The 18,201-nt window shown below is 36.1% G+C and overlaps 1 protein-coding gene and 1 non-coding gene across 2 annotated transcripts in view; one reads left to right on the top strand and one right to left on the bottom strand.

Annotated features, from left to right (window-relative positions):
* Positions 1–420: 420 nt before the first annotated feature.
* The window catches only part of LOC127970601 (myomesin-2), a 42,777-nt gene continuing 24,996 nt past the window's right edge, over positions 421–18,201 (top strand). The window contains exons 1-18 of the mRNA XM_052573243.1: positions 421–523; positions 1,498–1,615; positions 2,917–2,974; positions 3,181–3,335; positions 3,493–3,579; positions 4,923–5,011; positions 5,112–5,162; positions 5,251–5,415; positions 7,034–7,195; positions 7,370–7,511; positions 10,313–10,512; positions 10,606–10,659; positions 11,385–11,512; positions 12,375–12,558; positions 12,818–12,992; positions 14,464–14,585; positions 17,131–17,318; positions 17,425–17,551. Coding sequence (XP_052429203.1) covers positions 1,530–1,615; positions 2,917–2,974; positions 3,181–3,335; positions 3,493–3,579; positions 4,923–5,011; positions 5,112–5,162; positions 5,251–5,415; positions 7,034–7,195; positions 7,370–7,511; positions 10,313–10,512; positions 10,606–10,659; positions 11,385–11,512; positions 12,375–12,558; positions 12,818–12,992; positions 14,464–14,585; positions 17,131–17,318; positions 17,425–17,551 — 2,173 coding nt within the window. The 5' untranslated portion in view covers positions 421–523; positions 1,498–1,529. The remainder of the gene's footprint in view (positions 524–1,497; positions 1,616–2,916; positions 2,975–3,180; positions 3,336–3,492; positions 3,580–4,922; positions 5,012–5,111; positions 5,163–5,250; positions 5,416–7,033; positions 7,196–7,369; positions 7,512–10,312; positions 10,513–10,605; positions 10,660–11,384; positions 11,513–12,374; positions 12,559–12,817; positions 12,993–14,463; positions 14,586–17,130; positions 17,319–17,424; positions 17,552–18,201) is intronic.
* On the bottom strand, positions 9,797–9,871 carry trnat-agu (transfer RNA threonine (anticodon AGU)). The gene has a single exon. It is a non-coding gene; the product is annotated as a tRNA-Thr (tRNA).

An 18,201-nucleotide genomic window follows, 5' to 3' on the forward strand; every position in this document is an offset into this window, starting at 1 on the left:
CCTACTGATGGAATATGTATTTAGAAGACAATTTCTCATAAAACATTAAACAATAAAAACAAAATTTTTGTTTTATCAGTAATAATACAAAACAATAAAAATAATTAATAATAAAAAATAAAATAAAATAAAAGGAAAAAACTGTGGCTTCAAAAAATACGGAAAGAGTGCATTACGTCTTTTGGAATTGAGTCTTTTCACTAATTAAAACCAATTAGCCTATGCATTTATTTTAAAATTATTAATGATTTCCGTTCGACTCACCTACTCAACTATCTCTTGTTTTTTTGTAAGTCATTCAGTATCCAGAGTCAATTTAAACGTCTGTCTGGTATCTTAATAGCTGTGCGAAATGATGTGGTAAGTTAGTGTAAATGCTATATATAGTCTAAGGCCTATCCATAAATGGGTTGCGGGAGAGGCAACATTCCGCATGGGTAATATTTTGCTTTTCATCAGCTGGTCTCTCACAGGCGGGTAGAGGCTCATCTACCTCCGCGTCGCGCTCTTGTATTCTCCTGAGGTGAGTAGCCTATGTCTGGCCCCGTATTTCCACACTTTTGATCCGAAATTATAATGCAGAGTTGTCCTTGTGGAAAAACAAAATCGTTGAGGCTGATGGAAACTTTTGAACTTAACCTTGGTTGGATGTTGATCCGTCTAGAATGATGTTTGCTTGACAGGACGATGCACTTGGCTTTGAAATGATGCACAAAAAGTTGCCAACTACTACTTTCAGTGCTTTGTTAATATGGGTGAATGAATACCTGTACAAACTTTGACACTGTTTTGTTTGTGGAAAAATTGTTGACCTGTTGAATGAAATGACCTTTGAAATATTTGTCGCACTTGTTGATGCCTAATGCAAAGGAGGAACAGTTCGTTTTTACATGTCGTCTGCCAAATAAGGAATCTGTGCATATATAAGAAGTGTCTAATATAAACAGCAGATGCTTGTATGTGGGCTTCATATGTGAATGAGATAATGTAATGTTGCATTGAGAATGCATGAATGTTTGTTGTGTAATTATTCAACAAAAAGAAATGAGGAATGTGTTCTTGTTTGTATTGTAGTGTAATTTATTTATCCATAATAGAAGATAAACAGTCATGAGCAGTTGGTTATCCATCAATATTTCAGGATATTTACACAATAATAGCTTGGCATTAATGTACACTATACAGTAGAAACCATCTTCCTGGACTGTCCGATATCCCAACCCCCAATCTCTAATTTTAAACTGCTGTGAGTTTTGGCTTCCTTGAGGCCCAAAGCTCCAGAACACCCCCTCCTCTTCACCTCCACAAACAGGTCCACTTTCCTAACACCTAAATCATACCAGGAGTAGGCCACACTTGGCAAAATGAGCTACGAACCTGTTTCCCCAATAATGTGAAACAGTGAAATTGGAAATTAAGCATTGGAATTGATGCATCTGTCAATGAACGCATTATGTTTTGTCTTGCGTGCAAAGACAATGCATGTTTTTGTTCCAGGTTTTATTCATAGGTTCTTGGGGTTGCCAAACATGGCTGCAGTTGTTACCAGACACAAGCATTTCGATCAAGAATACCTCAGTATTGAATCTAAATATGTTGTTCAGGAATACAGCAGGTAAGGTAAAAAAAAAAAAAAAAAAAAATATATATATATATATATATATATATATATATATATATATATATATATATATATATATACACATATATATAGCAGCAAGTTCAAGTTCAATGAATCATTGCAGCTAAACATAATAATTAAGGCAATACTAAAACTACTTGTAATAAAATAGCAACATCTTGTATGACATATAACATTGTTGGAGCTCTGCTAATACAGCCTGTCGCCTACAGTAGCTGAACTATAACTGATCCCTTCATGTCTCTACTGTCCTTTGGGTAGTTGACATGAAATACTTGACAAGGCCTGCAGTGTGACATGCTATACTCCATGTAAAACTCTTTTCTAATTATGCATGTGGCTTATGTGACCTCATATTGGTGAGAGAGACCACAGGCTGCATTTATCACACCGCAGGACCATTTAAATTGAACTGAAGGTGATTCAAATGGTGAAGAACTGAAAAGAAATGGTGATCAGTTACAGGGCCTAAGGTATAGACTTTAACTTGACCAATCATATATATTTTATGGACACATATTGCACCAAATACCCAAATACTGCCTGGAAACAATTAAACATTTCAGATATAATATAAGCTTTGACATTAAAATTGTTTAAGGATAAGAACATTTACAGTTTTTTTGTTTATTAAAATTAAAAACTTGCCCTAAAATGGTGATCAAAAGGATATTATATTATAAATGTATTATTACAAAATTAATTCTATTCTATATATATAGTGGTATTTATTGTTTACCCTCTGAGGGGTCAAAATGTCAATATTATTTTGTACATTTTTATTGTAGGTTAAAACATATAACTGCTAATTCATGTGAACCATGGGTCAAATATATAAGAAGATCAAATATCAAATGTTTTCTCTTTCTCTTGTTTTTTTTTTTTTTTTTTTTTACACTTAACACTGTGTTGCTTGAAATGTGTGAATTATGATATGCTTCTGCATGTTTGGATGCATACCATAATAAATAACTGATTGTTAACCTGAGATGACATGGAGCGTAGATGAATCCTGATCTCTGTTTCTCTCGTGCTGCATGTGTAGAGTAATGCTATGTGCATACTATTATAATTTTTTAATACACTTTTAGAAAAAAAGGTACAAAACTGAGTCACTAAGGCGGTACCCTTTAAAAAGGTACTAATATGTATGTATTTTAGACACTAAAACATATTGTTAAAGTAGTAATATGCACTTTTAAAGTACTAAGATGTATCATTTAGTGGTACAAAATGTAACTTTTTGTAGAGTATGAAAATGTGTGTGTTTTTAGCTCTGTGGCAGAAGAGGTGAAGTATCAACACCAAACACAGAAGAGAATCCAAGGAGTGGTAAAGCCCCTTAAACATTCATTTTTTGACATGCTTTTGTTACAGTAAAATCAACCTGTATTTTAATGCAGTTTAAAGACTTTTGCTGTAATAGACGAGTGAAACAAAGGTTAAATAGGACTGAGTCTATATTGGGACATATATATTTTTCGTGATCGCTTCTTATGATCCAACAGCTCAATCAATTGTTTGTCTCCTCTCATCAGGTGGAGAAGAAGATGCCTGAGAAACACATCCGCGAGGAGTCCATGATCAGGGGCCCCAAGTTTGTGGTTAGACTGAGGTCCCATACAGTGTATGAAAACAGTGCTATTAAACTTTTCTGCACTGTGGAGGGATATCCCACTCCACGAGTCAAATGGTGAGAATATATCCCACAAACAGACCTGCCATGCGTCCTGTTTGCTGGGGTTCAGTGCAGTTGCTCTCAAATGCATCAAACATTCCATTATATGTGTAATCATGTATAAAGAAACTCCAAGAGGATCCGTTGTTATTATATCATAAATATTCTACAGGTTCAAGGATGATGTCATCTTGGACGTTTCTTCTGGAAAGTACTTTGTGGAGAACAACGCTGGATTCCATGCCCTCTCCATCCTCAAGTAAATTGAACTTTTCTGTGTACCTTTGGACGTTTTAGTGATGCGGTGGCAGAATGTGGTTTACTGATGATGAGTGACAAACTCGAATGAGTGACAAGACTCAGGTTGAGTGCTCATTACATGGTCACCTCCTAGTTATTCATTTACCACAGAGAGCAGGAAACATGTACAGGTTACATTTCACCAAAATACATACACATATAGATATATCATAGCCCATTTTAGATCCAATAATATTTTGCATTGTGACATTATTATATCTTCACCACTATGTGAAAGAAAGAAGAATGAAAAGATCCCTTTTTAGAAGATTTATTTAAATAATCTAAATAAATTAAAGGAAGTACAAAAAATACATAAAATATGTGCAAATAATTCATAATTAAATAATAATTACATAATTATTATAATTTTTTTTACAGTAATGAGATTAAGAAAATTATGCTTACTTTGTCCTTATATTCTCATGCATATCTATAATCCCATTTTTTAAAATATATTTTATTAATGCTTTTTCTTACAATATTTTGGGCACAGGGCAGGGGGTCATCTGATTCACCCTCTAAAACATAATAAAAAGTAACTAGCAAGTGAATTTCCACAAAAGGAAGTCACGTCATTGGGATTGCATGCAAACTTTTCCAATTTAGTCCAGGGCCGTTCGGTGCGCCGCCCACGTCTTGAGCTCCTGTCAGCTGTTAATGTCAGAGTGCTGAGCTTGGTGTCATCTGACACTCCGGCGCCTTACAGAGAGATGACTTTCACTGCTGTCACCCTGTCAGTCCCACAGAATCAGACCCTGGACCTTATGTCACATTCCTGATGGCTGCTTGCATTCAGAGCCCGAACCTCACAGGTGAAGCTTGGCGTTCCACATTTCATCTAAAATGGCCGAAGCTTTCACTTTTTGACACACAGCCAATCTCCTCAAGACCGCAGGGGCCGGGGGAGAAGGCTCTTATATAGTACGGTCACTCTGAAAGTCACATTACAGTCTTGTCCTTTGCGTCTCGTGTTTGCTATTCAAGCCTCACAGCCTCCCATGTTGAACACTTTCCGAAAACAGGCGCACGTCTACATTAGCATTTAGTTTGGGGCAATTATCCTCTTGACATTAGAGCATTAGTTAACTGCCAATTTATCCATCATGATGGGTGAAGCACTTTATGTGCTTTCCAAATGTCAATTAGGAAATGACTGTGGCATATATCCAATCAAATAGCCATCATGCTGATTATTTATTGACTGGTTAATTAGTGGAGTGGGTGAAGCGGTGTTGTGATCCAGCCGTGTATTGATTAAAGTTGTTGACACCTGTGAATGAGTTATGCATGCTGTTGTAGGTGTGCAACTGATGACACTGCGATGTACACGGCTGTAGCCTCCAACAGTCATGGACAGGCCTCCTCCCAGGCCTCCATCATTGTGAAGAGTAAGACTTTTCCTCCCGTTTTCTGGAATCTAAGTGAGATACATTTGCTGGAGAACCAAATTTAGACTATGAATAATTTCTTTTTGTGTCGACTCCATAGGGTGCAAAGAGGAAGAAACGCCCACTCCTTATTCCTGGATGTCTTCCCAGTGTAAGTGTGAAGTTCTCTATTCACTAGAATATCTGATATGATTTAAAAACAAGTCATGAAAGACACATTCTGTTTTGGTGTTTCTCAGATTCTGTTTTACCTGAGATCAAGTATACGAAGATTAACATCAACTTCACTGAGACGTTTGACGTGACCTTTGGAAAAGAAGGCGATAAGGCCACTTTGACCTGCAAGATGACTGTTAACCCCAACATGGCTAACCTGCAGCCTGAAGCGATGTGGTTCAGAGATGGTAGGAAGTGTCCAGCAAAGGCTAACGCAAAAACATTTTTGTATGAATGTGTGGTTATTGTTAATAAAGCTGTGGTCATACTGGACTTTGAGCATGTGATGCTGCAACGGTCGTGGAATGACGCCACGCTCTGCAGCATCTTCTTAAAAACATAAATTCAACAAACAACCAACAATGATAGATGTATGTGCTTTTAATTCAGCTGCGAGGTCTTGCTATGACATATTGATCTTCTATTGGTCACACGATTTTACATGATACACATTTACAGGTCACAGTTTGGAACACAGATAAATGTGAATCATCTTTACATCTTTTATGCGTGAATGGAAGTCAATGGGATGACAAGTGTAGTGTGACCAGCCCCTATATGAATTCCATGATTACATGTAACTACAAGAGTTACAGTAGCTGCTGAATGTGAAATAAACAGTTTTGTTTTTTTTTTGCACCAAAAAGATTAGGGAAAAAGGACTGTTTTTTCAACCCCCCATTATCTGTTGATTAGCTAACAGATGTCCCGCCCCAAATGCATATTATTGATTAAGCTAGTGTTTTATGATGGCTGCTCAAACAAACAGATTGTAATTCCATTGTAATGCTGCTAATGATGCAGAAATTACACATTTTGCCAATATGCAGCAATGCAAATACTGCAGTTAATTTAAAATGCTTTTAATTTAGCCAATTATTCATTAGCTTGGGACGCTACTTTTATTTAATGATTTGTATCTGTCATCACTCAAAATTGAATGGGATTTCATAAAAGTGGATTTTTTTTTTTATGTAATAAAATATTTGAATTAGTGCTGGGCAACAAATAACCATGATTGATCAGATCTAAAATAAAAGTTTTTGTTTATATAATGTGTGAGTGTGTGTGTGTGTGTGTGTGTATTTATTATGTATAAATAAAGACACATATGTATATATTTTGAAAATATTTTAGATATAAATATACTTAATATCTAAAAATAACATATTTTTCTTAAATATATACATGCATGTATATATATATATATATATATATATATATATATATATATATATATATATATATATATATATATATATATATATATATATACACACACATAATAAATATGCAGAGTGCACACACATATATTATGTACACAAAAACCTTTATTTTAAATGTGATTAATCGCGATTTATTGCTGCCCAGCATTAAACTGAATCAAATATATTTAGGAGATGATTGCTATTTATTGTTAAATAGATATTTGTTCTACATTTGTAGTGTATTTTACATCTACAAAATGCATAAATAATTATTTTTATATTTCATTATGAATATATTATGATCTAAATACTGTTCTTCATATAGCTACAGACAGTAACTATCCTAATGACAGCTGTATTTATTTATTGTGGCATTCACCCCAGTCATATATTAATTTTCTGGTTGTTCTGTAGGTGATTGTTTTACAGTCGAGTCGTGTACAGAACAAAATGACTTTTTATGTCCATTTGTGGTTTATGACTCATTTCACTCCAATCTCATTTCCTGAATCATCAGATTATACTCTACAGATTCTGCAAAATGAATAGTTTCATTTTCTCTCCTCTGATACCCCATGTTGTGTTTTGGGCTCTCCAGAGCACCTCCTGAAAGAGTCGAGGTGGGTGAAAATGGAGTCTGGCGGAGGTGTTGCCAAGCTCACGCTTACTCAGCTCGCTAAAGATGATGAGGGTCTTTACACCCTCCGCATGGTCACCAAGGGAGGAGATGCGGTCCACAGGGCTTACGTCTTCGTTGATGGTAAAGAGTTGTGAACTTCTCCAAGGCTTGTTGAAAATCTTGTGTGATTCTTTTTCCTGGCCTTTAAAGGTCAGGATTAGCATAATTCATTTTATATAGCACATACTTCTGTTTCGGAGTGATTCCCTCAGCGTATCAGTGGTGTGTAGGAGTCATCATGTTTTGTCTTGGCAGATGGTCCACCTCCAGTTCCTCAAGCTCCCGGAGCCCCAATGGACATTAAGATCCATGATGCTAATAGAGATTATGTGATTGTGTCCTGGAAACCTCCTAACACCACCACCGAAGGCCCCATCATTGGATACTTTGTTGACAGGTGACTGCGCTGACTAAGGTGTCTTCCCAGTGGGAGTTATTTTATGGAATACATTTATACAAGTTCAAGTTGGATAATTTAAAATGTCATTGCATTAGATAGGAAAATGTCAAATATCTGCTCGACTTTTTGCTGGAATAAACCTGTTTGTCACATCCTTTTTTGAACTGCAGTACCGGAATTCTCTATGTGAATAACACTTGCACTAGCACTAGCACTAGCTTAGCGTGCAGTGTTTCATTGCAGAATCGTTCATCTTATCCACATATCACCTGCAATCCATTTTAATCAGGTGCTAAATGCGCTACAACAACCTACTTAGAGTATTTAAATAAAGTCACTGTCAGCCTTTTCATTGCAAGTAGGCCTTCTTTCTATGCAATTGAGGATTATTATAGAATCTACCTGATTGACAAATGTTATCATTATATGCCCGATGCAATTAGCTAGCCTCCTACAGAAACTAGTCTGTAAATTGAAAGGGATGTTGGATGTTGAAATATTGGGCTCTATTTTTTCTATTTCGCAGGACGAGTTGTTGTACAGTAACATCACCAGTAAATTACTGGTGTTACTAAGTTAACTGCTGTTTATAGAATGGCCAGTTGGTACAGAACATATGTTTAATTGGTCCTACCTATATTTGCCCTGTCTTAAATTTAGGGCCCTATTTTTTTTTTTATATAATTTTTATTCAATTATTATTCTTTCTTTTTTTTCTAGACTCTGTTTTAATGGTTAAATACAATTTTATTTATCATCATCATCATCATGATCATGATCATCAAAAAAATAAATAAATGATCAATTAATTAATTTTATATATATATATATATATATATATATATATATATATATATATATATATATATATATATAATCCTCTGTCCTCCAACTAATACGCTCGTATAGGTTGTTTGTCCAAATCCCTGAAATACGACCCATCAGAGCGTATACTACAATTGCGCCCCTATCGGCATAAGGTTGTTTTCATAACAATGTTTTGTACTCTTTTATTTGCACTCTGATTTGCATTTCGTGTAGCTCAGTTGGTAGATTATTGCGTTATACCTTGATATGTAATCATGGGTTCAAACCCAGAGAATGGACGTGCACGAAAATGTATATGCTCAATAAATCATAATTTAGCATGATTTCTGTGAGGGTTAGGTTTAGGGGTGCAGTTAGATGTGGTCATTCAAACGAATAAGCCACCTAGTAAAATATGTAGCAAATACTGTGAGATTGGTGTAAGAAGTCCACACATTGCATAATAAACGTGTTTTGATTGGTAATGACGTTATACATCATGTCATGACGACAGACGCAACGCGATACTGTCATTATTTTTATGCCTGCTAGAGGGCACTTAACTATAAAACGTAAATATAGGTCGTAATACGGTGCTTGCTCAAATGACCTATCTGGTCGTTTTTTGTTGGAGGACAGGCTCATAGTTTTACTTAAAACAGTAAAATGCTCATGATGGCTTCCAGAGCAGTTCTTAAGATTGTTTGTATGTTCATGTACTCATAAAATGAGGCTGAAAACACTGTGAGCATAGTAAATGAAACATATTACACATTCATACACAGAAACATGCAGAACATGCAGGATTCATATTTAAATAGTATTTTTGCATCTTAATATTCACAGACACTGGTCCGTATCGTGTTCTGATTTAGGTGTACTGACCTACTTTAGATGTATACATCCAAAATATGTCAATGTCCGTAACATTCTGTGTTATTCAGTAAATTCTGTTTTTATGACTGGATTCTGTATCTTGCAAATCATAGGGGTCTGCAAATTGCTGTTGTGGGCTCAAAAACCATAGTGTCAGTTCTCAGTTGCATTCCTCCTGTATTCTGTGTTTTGTTGTTTAAAATGTAAACTTCCTCTTATTGAAGTCGCTTATGTTTTGCATGAGAAGTGTGTTTGTGCTAGATAAAATTTGCACAATGTCTTAAAATTGAAAAGTGAAAGTGACATTCAGCCAAGTATGGTGACCCATACTCAGAATTTGTGCTCTGCATTTAACCCATCCGAAATGCAGAGCAATGAACACACACACACACTGTGAACACACACCTGGAGCAGTGGGCAGCCATTTATGCTGCGGCGCCCAGGGAGCAGTTGGGGGTTCGATGCCTTGCTCAAGGGCATCTAAGTCATGGTATTGAAGGTGGAGAGAGAACTGTACATGCACTCCCCCCACCTACAATTCCTGCCGGCCCGAGACTAGAACTCACAACCCTTCGATTGGGAGCCCAACTTTCTAACCATTAGGCCGTTGGGATTCGAACCCAGGATCTCCTGTTTACTAGACAGGCGCTTTAACCAACTAAGCCACGGCGCCAACTTGCTTAAGTTTTAAATGTGCTTTAAGTGTTATATTAAAGTTGCTTAATTGTAGGTTGTCTGTAACACAAAAGACAGTTTGTTTTCCCTTCCAATATAGGCTACTTAGAAAATTGCTTACTAACACATATTTTCTTGCCAGAAACATGCTTTGCATATGCTAATAGATGCTGTGATTATTTGGTTCCCTGTCACTTTGAGCTGCATTAGCATCGAGCTGAAATGTACTCTCGTCGGACTATCGGTAATCAGACTGTTAAGTGGTGCATGGTTCTGCAATTACGTATGAATGCTCCTTAGCTCATATCATCTCCTCGGAGTGTAAAAGTGGGCTGTAATTTTCACTCTTTGACAGCAGCGTGGAAGTAATGATAGGATATTCTTGATTACTGTCCATATTTATTGTCGTCCATGTTTATTCTTTCACTCTTATTGGGCAGATGTGAAGTTGGAACAGAGAGCTGGATGCAGTGTAATGACTCCCCTGTAAAGAACTGCAAGTATGCTGTGCAGGGCCTGCTTGAAGGGCACTCTTATTACTTTCGCGTGCGTGCCGTCAACTCTCATGGCATTGGCAGACCCTCCAGAATGTCTGAGGCTATCGCCGCTCTGGACCCTACAGAGTTTGAGAGAATTCGTGGTGAGCAAAACGAAGTCCTCACGAAGTTACATTTAGTGATCAACTCTGTACGTGTTAATAATGCCCTTAATGTACTGCTTTTTGTTTCAACAGCCAAAAAACTTGGTGGAAGACTTGACGTTGTGACTTACTATGATGACCTTGAAGGTAACCGTTGAATTATTATTGTTTATTTGTTGATGCAGTCTCTGTAAATTATATTCTATAGCATATATTATTTAATTGCATGATCACATGATCATTAATGGCTACTACGTTATAGTGACCATTGCATGTACACAGCTTCCGCCTAGTTGCTCTCTATTGTTGGACAATCCAATGGAGATATTCCTATCCTTCAGTGACCTTCAAGAGCTCAAAAATTATCTATAAACCACTTTACCTGCATCCCAAAATATTGTGGGGTGGAGCTGCCTTAAAATATTCTTCCTTTTGTCACTCAGTCAAGTTTGTGTCTTTGAATTTGTATAACGTATTAGATGACAGCAGCTGTCACTTAGTGCTTTCCCCCCTATTCTTTCATGCTTTTTGCTTTCAAAACGAGCAATAATTATCTAGCCCATAATTGGTTCTCTTCTGAGAGGTACTGATTAGTTTTTGATGAGAATTCCACAAGGAAGGGTACGTACAAACATCTGTGGTTCTTTTTTCAAGTTGAAATGAACACATCAACCAGTGTCACCCATGTGCATGTATATGTGTTCAGTATGTGTGTGTAAATATATAGCAGCAGTGGCGGCAGCAAAGATATTCGCATATCAGTCCATAATATTAAAGTTGCTTTGAAAGCTAGTGAAACTGCTAAGATATTTCCTAGTGTGTGTGTGTTCAGGGTAGAAACAGTAATTCTGTTTGATGTGCTTTGCCTGCAGCCGAGGGAAAAGCTCCGGGACCTCCCTCTAAAGTCTGTGCTTCAGAGACGGACCGAACATATGTTGTGCTCAGTTGGGTCCCTCCAGTCTACCATAGCAAAGCTCCCATGTGGTATTACATTGAGAAGGTTAGTTTCAGCTCACTGCCAGACGTTAACCCAGCCGAGTGGTCACAAACTTTATTTCAGCAGTTTACTTTTCTTCTTATGTCACCTTTACTCCACAAAGCAGCACCTATGGTGTAAGAATGTTTAATAATAATATTTTTTTGTTTTGCATTAAATGATGCAGCATAGCCCACAGGAACAATTTATTTCTCAGAAGTTAATCTTTCGTGGCTCAGAGATAGATATTGGCTGATATTGTTGTTTTAATTATATAGTACATATACTTTAAACCAGTAAGTGATATAGAAGACCCATTTTTTGTTTTAGAATAATTAATGCTTTTTGACTATAACTAAAAACGGCATTACAAGATTATTACTATTATTATTATTAATGTAATAATAATAGTCAGGCAAAGCTGTGTGCTGCACCTACTAGGCGTTGCGAATGTATTTTTGTCTTTGTTTTATCTCGACTGTCTATATGTCTCAAATGCTACATGCTACATGTTTTCTGACTTGAGTATGAATAGCTGTAAAAGCTTATGCAATTATGCAAACAAAGTTAATTTTCTCTCATTTTATTTAATCTGTTGTCCCAATATTAAATTAACAGAGTTCTCAGTTATTTCAGTACCCAGCTGTCTCAGCTGTTCCTTCTAAAAATAAAAACAAAAATAAATGTGTTGTGATTGCAGACTTTGGCATTGTGACAAATCCATTGTCAATCTTTGGCTCTATTTAATCTTTATTTAATAAATTGAATTACTGTCTAGAAGATACAACTGTTGTTATTGTTGTTGAGGTTTAAGCAGTCATAATCATTTCTCACACAATATATACTCATGCAATAGTGTGTTTTTATTCATTCTGGATCTTTACAGCTTCAAGTCGGAGCTGGATCCTGGCAGAAAGTTAACACTAAAGTACCTATCAGATCTCCTCGCTATGCCGTCTTCGACCTGCTAGAGGGAAAGGACTACCAGTTTCGTGTGGTGTCTGCTAATATGTACGGCGTCAGCGAGCCTTCTGAGCCCACCGACACTGTAACAACCCTGCAGCTGAAGGGTAAATGCCCTAAAAAAGCATGTCACAGAGGGTACAGTGCCTCTGATGTATTCACTTAAGATATTGACATATTGAAATGCATATGAAATGGCATATAGATCTTTGAAGTTTGCTCTGCCTTTGATGTTGTCATTAAGACAGTAATGATTTTTTATCTGCCTTTCTGTAGTGGAACTAATTCATGCATGATAGGTCGTCAAGGGATTGATTGGACTGTTTGGTGAAATCACCCCTGAAATTAAGTTCTATGTTCATTCAGGTGTGCCCTCTGCTCCTGGACAAGTCATTGCAACCAGAGAGACAGACACTTCTGTTCTAATCCAGTGGGAGCCTCCACAGGATCCCAATAACCTGATTGGATATTACATTGATTCTTGCGTGAAAGGATCTAAAGCCTGGACCTCTGCCAATCACAAGCCCCATAAGCAGACTAGGTATGTGCTTAGACTAGGTGAAATGATTTTAGGCACTTCTCATGAATAGGGTATGAAAGCATCAGAAACTCTGAGATACTCTTGAAAATATTTTTTAACATTTAATGAACTTTAAAATAAAAATAAAAAATAATAATAAAGGTGCTGCCGATTTAACCTAATGAGTTCCTCCAAGGGAACTCATTAACCTTATTCAATATTATATTGATTCTCGTCTGAAAGATCTGAGAACCAGACCTAAGCCAATCACAGGCCCCACAAGCAGACCAGCGCTGTGTCTCTCAAAGGCATTGTAAGCCTGTATAGATCGTAGAGGCTTTTGGTGCCAAGGGCTTTGGGAAATACAGCCCAGGTATGGGCTCATTCTAGGTGAGCAACCTGTTCTCATTCCCAGGCATCAAAAACTGAAGCAAAAATTGGTCAAACATCTTGTGTGTTGAAATAAAAATGTTATTTTGTTACTTTATTGTTGAACTAGGAGCTATATTGATATTGGAGCTATACTGACTATAGTGATGAGCTAGGAGGTACATTGCTTTAAAAAATTTGCCTTATTCATCTTTTGTATGAACATTCAGCAAATTACTGAGAACAAATGACATTATTTATGTCTATTTAGCCATTCTGGTATTTAAAAAAATAAAAAAAAATAAAAAAAAATAACCCATTATACTTCAACCAAATTCATATTTAACTCCTGTATTACACAAAGCCCAACTTGAAACATAATTATATTTATAATTGACAATTAAAAACATCCCCAAAACCGTGCCCAATCCTTATTAAATTAGTTACAAATATAACAGCTAATGGCAAGTCCCCAACAGCAGATCTTTCAATGTTTATTTATTTATTTTATTTTTTCTAGAAGTAGGTGTGTTTACTTAAATAGCAGAGTTTGGTATTGAGAAATGGCCTGCCAGACTTCTTTTTAATGACTTTACAACAAGCCGGAAAAGGTCTTTATGTATCTTTGTTCATAGGAGGTACTCACAATGATTATTTATAATTTTTCCTTTTTTTTTTTTTTTTTTTGCTAGAAGTAGGTGTGTTTACTAAAATAGCATCTACAATAAACTAATTAACCTAATAAAGCCTAAACTAAAAAAAAAAAAAAAAATCTCCAAAGGTTCAGGAATTATCACAAAATGCAACACATTTTAATTACAATTTTACTTAATTTTAGCAATAACTTTAGTATTTTACATTTGTGTCTCTTATGCTTGGGGGAAAAAAAAGTAATGGGAAACCAAATTAAATCTGATTTGCAGAAAGTGTCATAAAGTGCATGATTGTGAATGTGGTTATTAACAAAAATTAAAACAAAATGCGATCACATTACAATATTAAATGCCACTGGAAAACCAGAAAACTAGTTTGTGTTGCTGACATGTTTCTTCTGAGGATGTTATTCCGTAAATAATGAAATAGAAACTTCCTCTTTCACTGCCTCATTACTGGGTTCTCACAGGTTTGTTGTGCACGGACTGACCACCGGTGAGACGTATGTCTTCCGTGTTCAAGCCATCAATGAGCATGGTCTCAGTGATGAATCCCAGGAATCGGCTCCTCTTTCTGTGAGAGCCGCTCTTAGTAAGTCTGCCTTTGATATTCCATCAATAAACCATTTATTTTTATCCTTTTCTTCTTGCCAAACACATCCAAAAGCTGTTTTTCAGCAGGAGGGGTTTGGTATTGATAAACCCATGGTGTACAAATGACAAAAAAAAAAAGCACCCACCAGAAATGGCCCGCCAGACTTCTTTTTAATGACTTTACAACAAGCCGGAAAAGGTCTTTATTTATCTTTATTCATAGGAGGTACTCACAATAACAACAGAAATGATGAATTCTAGACGTCAAAGGTTTCTTTAGTATACAGTAGAGCAGAGTTGTGAAGTGTGCCAGTAGATATTCTGCTATTTTTATTAAAGGCCATCAGAGAATGTTTGTTACAGTGATTTTACAGTACCGTGGACTATAACATCAAGTCAGGTGTGAACAAATACAAACTTCCAATTAAAAACAAATGAAAAATTTTCCTTTAAGTATGCTAAAAAAGATTGATAAGATTTCATTTGAAAATTGTTTACATTTTATATATATATATATATATATATATATATATATATATATATATATATATATATATATATATATATATATATATATATATATATATATTAGGGATGCACGATATTGGATTTTGGCCGATATTCGATATGCCGATATTTTCAAAATAATTTTGGCCGATGCTGATACCGATATATATACACATTATTCGCCCTGATATATTTAAACTTTAATTTTACTGAAGAGAAATCCATGTACATCTTCTGTACTGATATCATACCACCCACCCCTAGTAGACAGTTACATGGAAGAGGCTATAAAAATCTTTATATTTCCCTCAAACCTCATACCATTTGCAAAATTGGTTTAATAATTTATACCAAATGAGTCAGAATGTTTTTTCTTTCTGTGTCTCTGTGGGACACTTAGTCAACAAGTAGAAATGATTTCAGCCAGCAGACCATTAAATTTTTACAGATCTGGATGATTTGTAGAGCTGTTTGCTTTGTAAGTCTTTAGATTTAGCTAACAGCAATCCTCTGTTTGGACTCTGGGGGACAATTCCATGCTCGGAGACTTCAAAAGAAAAAAAAAACTTTTTGTCCTAAGAGTGCTGGCCTGTCTGTAGTACAGAGCCAGTCAAAACAGTGGTTAGGAAATTAAATTAGATGATTTCGTTCCATTGATTTATTAGATGGAATAAGATGTTTTAATCAAGCAGCTCTGATGTAGTATATCTAATCTCATACCATTTTTTGCTATGGACATTACTGATAACGTGTGTGGCTTGAGAAGAGTGTTTCATTTACTCTATTTGACAGTCAAACACTCACACACACACACACACACACACACACACACACACACACACACACACACACACACACACACACACAAAATAGCCTTAAAATTAGTCTTACATTGACCCAAGCCATATCAGGGGTAAGAATATCATAGGAACCTAAAGGTGGGCTCTTTTGATCTGCACCAGTAGGCACCTAGCAACAACTCCAAACAACCTAGCAACTGCACTAAAACTGTGATATGCTCTCATATCACCCGAGCATTTTTATAGCATGTTTTGAATGGGCAACGACCATTTTCATCATACAATTAGCATTATAGCTTCAAGTCTGACTTGGAGACTTTCAGCAGGATCATTTTACTGTTAAAGACATTTGGTCAGCTGTAAGGTATTCTTTGTGTATGATGCAGTCCCATTATGCTTTGAACTCAGTTCAAGATGGCTAAAAAATAGGTTAGAAATATAATTAATTCATTATCAAAATTTTATTTCAGTCTAGTATAAGTTGTTCAGCCTGATTAAAAATAATCCATTTTTTATCTAATTTACTCTCTATTTACACTACTATTAAACATTTTAGCATCAGTTTCCAAAGGAATTCACTTTTGTCTGGTGATAAATAATACAGTAAAACAAGCTAAGATCAGCTGGTTTATTGGTTTTCACATATTTCTAAATATAATTTATTCCTTTGATGGCAAATGTGTATTTTAAGCAGCCTTTACCAAGGGTAATCACATGATCATTCAGACATTATTCTACAGTAATTTGGTGCTCAAAAATATATGAAACGGTGATACAATTTATTTTTATTTGTTCTAAAAGTTCAAAAGAACAGCTTTTATTTAAAATACAAATATAACTTTTGATTAGTGTAATGCCTCTTTGCTGGATAAAAGTTTTAGTTCCGTAAAAAAAAAAAAAAAAAAAGAATAATGAATAAAAAAAAAAAAAAACCCTCAGGTTCTATTTTAGCTTGTGATGCTGCTTTACAAGGCAGTTGTTTATGTAGGCAGTAGATAGCAAAGCAGCTGTTCCAGAATAAAGCCCTAAATTCTCTTGTTAAAAAACACTGCCATATTTTGAGGCTTACACCAATGCATTCCACCCTCCTATATTACTCCTCCAGACACAACGCTTCGCCCAGAAATTTGCATATTATAAGCCCGAGATGAGGCTTGCACGCCAGCGCATGTTCCTCTCTGTCCAAGACATTGAGTAATGGGGAGGACCAGCTAAAGAAATCTGTCTTCTCCACAGAGCTGCCCTCTTCCCCTTATGACATCTCTCTTCTCTACTGTGACGGGGAATCCATGGTGCTTAACTGGAAGCAGCCACTCCGTTCTGGAGGAACAGACGTCACTGATTATTACATTGACAAATGCAATGTGGCCACGAAGACGTGGAAGGAGGTCAACGTCCCACCCATCAAGGAAAGACTGCACAAGGTGGCCATGTATTGCAGCATCACGTGCATGTTATTGTTATCAGCTTATATTGATTGATTTATAATATACATAACATAATTACTAAAATGAACTTTTCCTTCTGAAGGCTGGAGGTCTGACAGCTGGGTCAGTTTATCAGTTTAGGGCCTATGGAGCTAATTTGATTGGACTGGGGGATGTTTCGACCCCTAGCGCTCCCTTCAAATGTGAGGCTTGGACCATGCCTGAGCCAGGTAATGCATCATGTGAACATAGTTTTACTTCTAAAATTATAACACTATTTACTAATTTCCATGCCATTGAACACCCGTATGCTGCTGTTTGTTCTGTGTAACACAAAATAAGACATTTTTAAGAATCTATATCAGCTGTTCCCAATACGGAGATTTATTTTCCTTAGGAAAAAAAAAAGTAGAATAAGCTGGAAATGTAATGTAATTTTTGACAAAACATCATCTATGTTACCCGGCTATTATGCTGGGTAACACAGAACTAGAAGCACTAAAATGTATTGCTCATTGCAAGTTATTATTTGTTGATGCTTTAATTAGTGTTAATTATGGGGCTGTGTTGTGTTACCACTTCACTTCATTTTGAATCAGCAATGTAGATTAGATCACAGAAAGCTAAATGTTTAAGTTTCCAAGGCATAACAAAGGATGTACAAGATCAATAAATGTAAGATTTTCATTGGCAATGCAGCACTGGGCTGAAAGGGCAATTGACAGTTCTGCAAGCTGGCACAAAACTTTCTCACATTGGTCCCGGGCCAAAAGGCCATCTTTATTCTTGAGCCCTGTCACTGAGAATCCTCCCCCCTCTGCAGCTCTGGAATCTTATTCTCCATTCCTCATTTTTGAAGCAGCACATTCAAGAACTATTG

The sequence above is a fragment of the Carassius gibelio genome, chromosome B13 (assembly GCF_023724105.1).
Source record: "Carassius gibelio isolate Cgi1373 ecotype wild population from Czech Republic chromosome B13, carGib1.2-hapl.c, whole genome shotgun sequence".
Taxonomy (NCBI): domain Eukaryota; kingdom Metazoa; phylum Chordata; class Actinopteri; order Cypriniformes; family Cyprinidae; genus Carassius; species Carassius gibelio.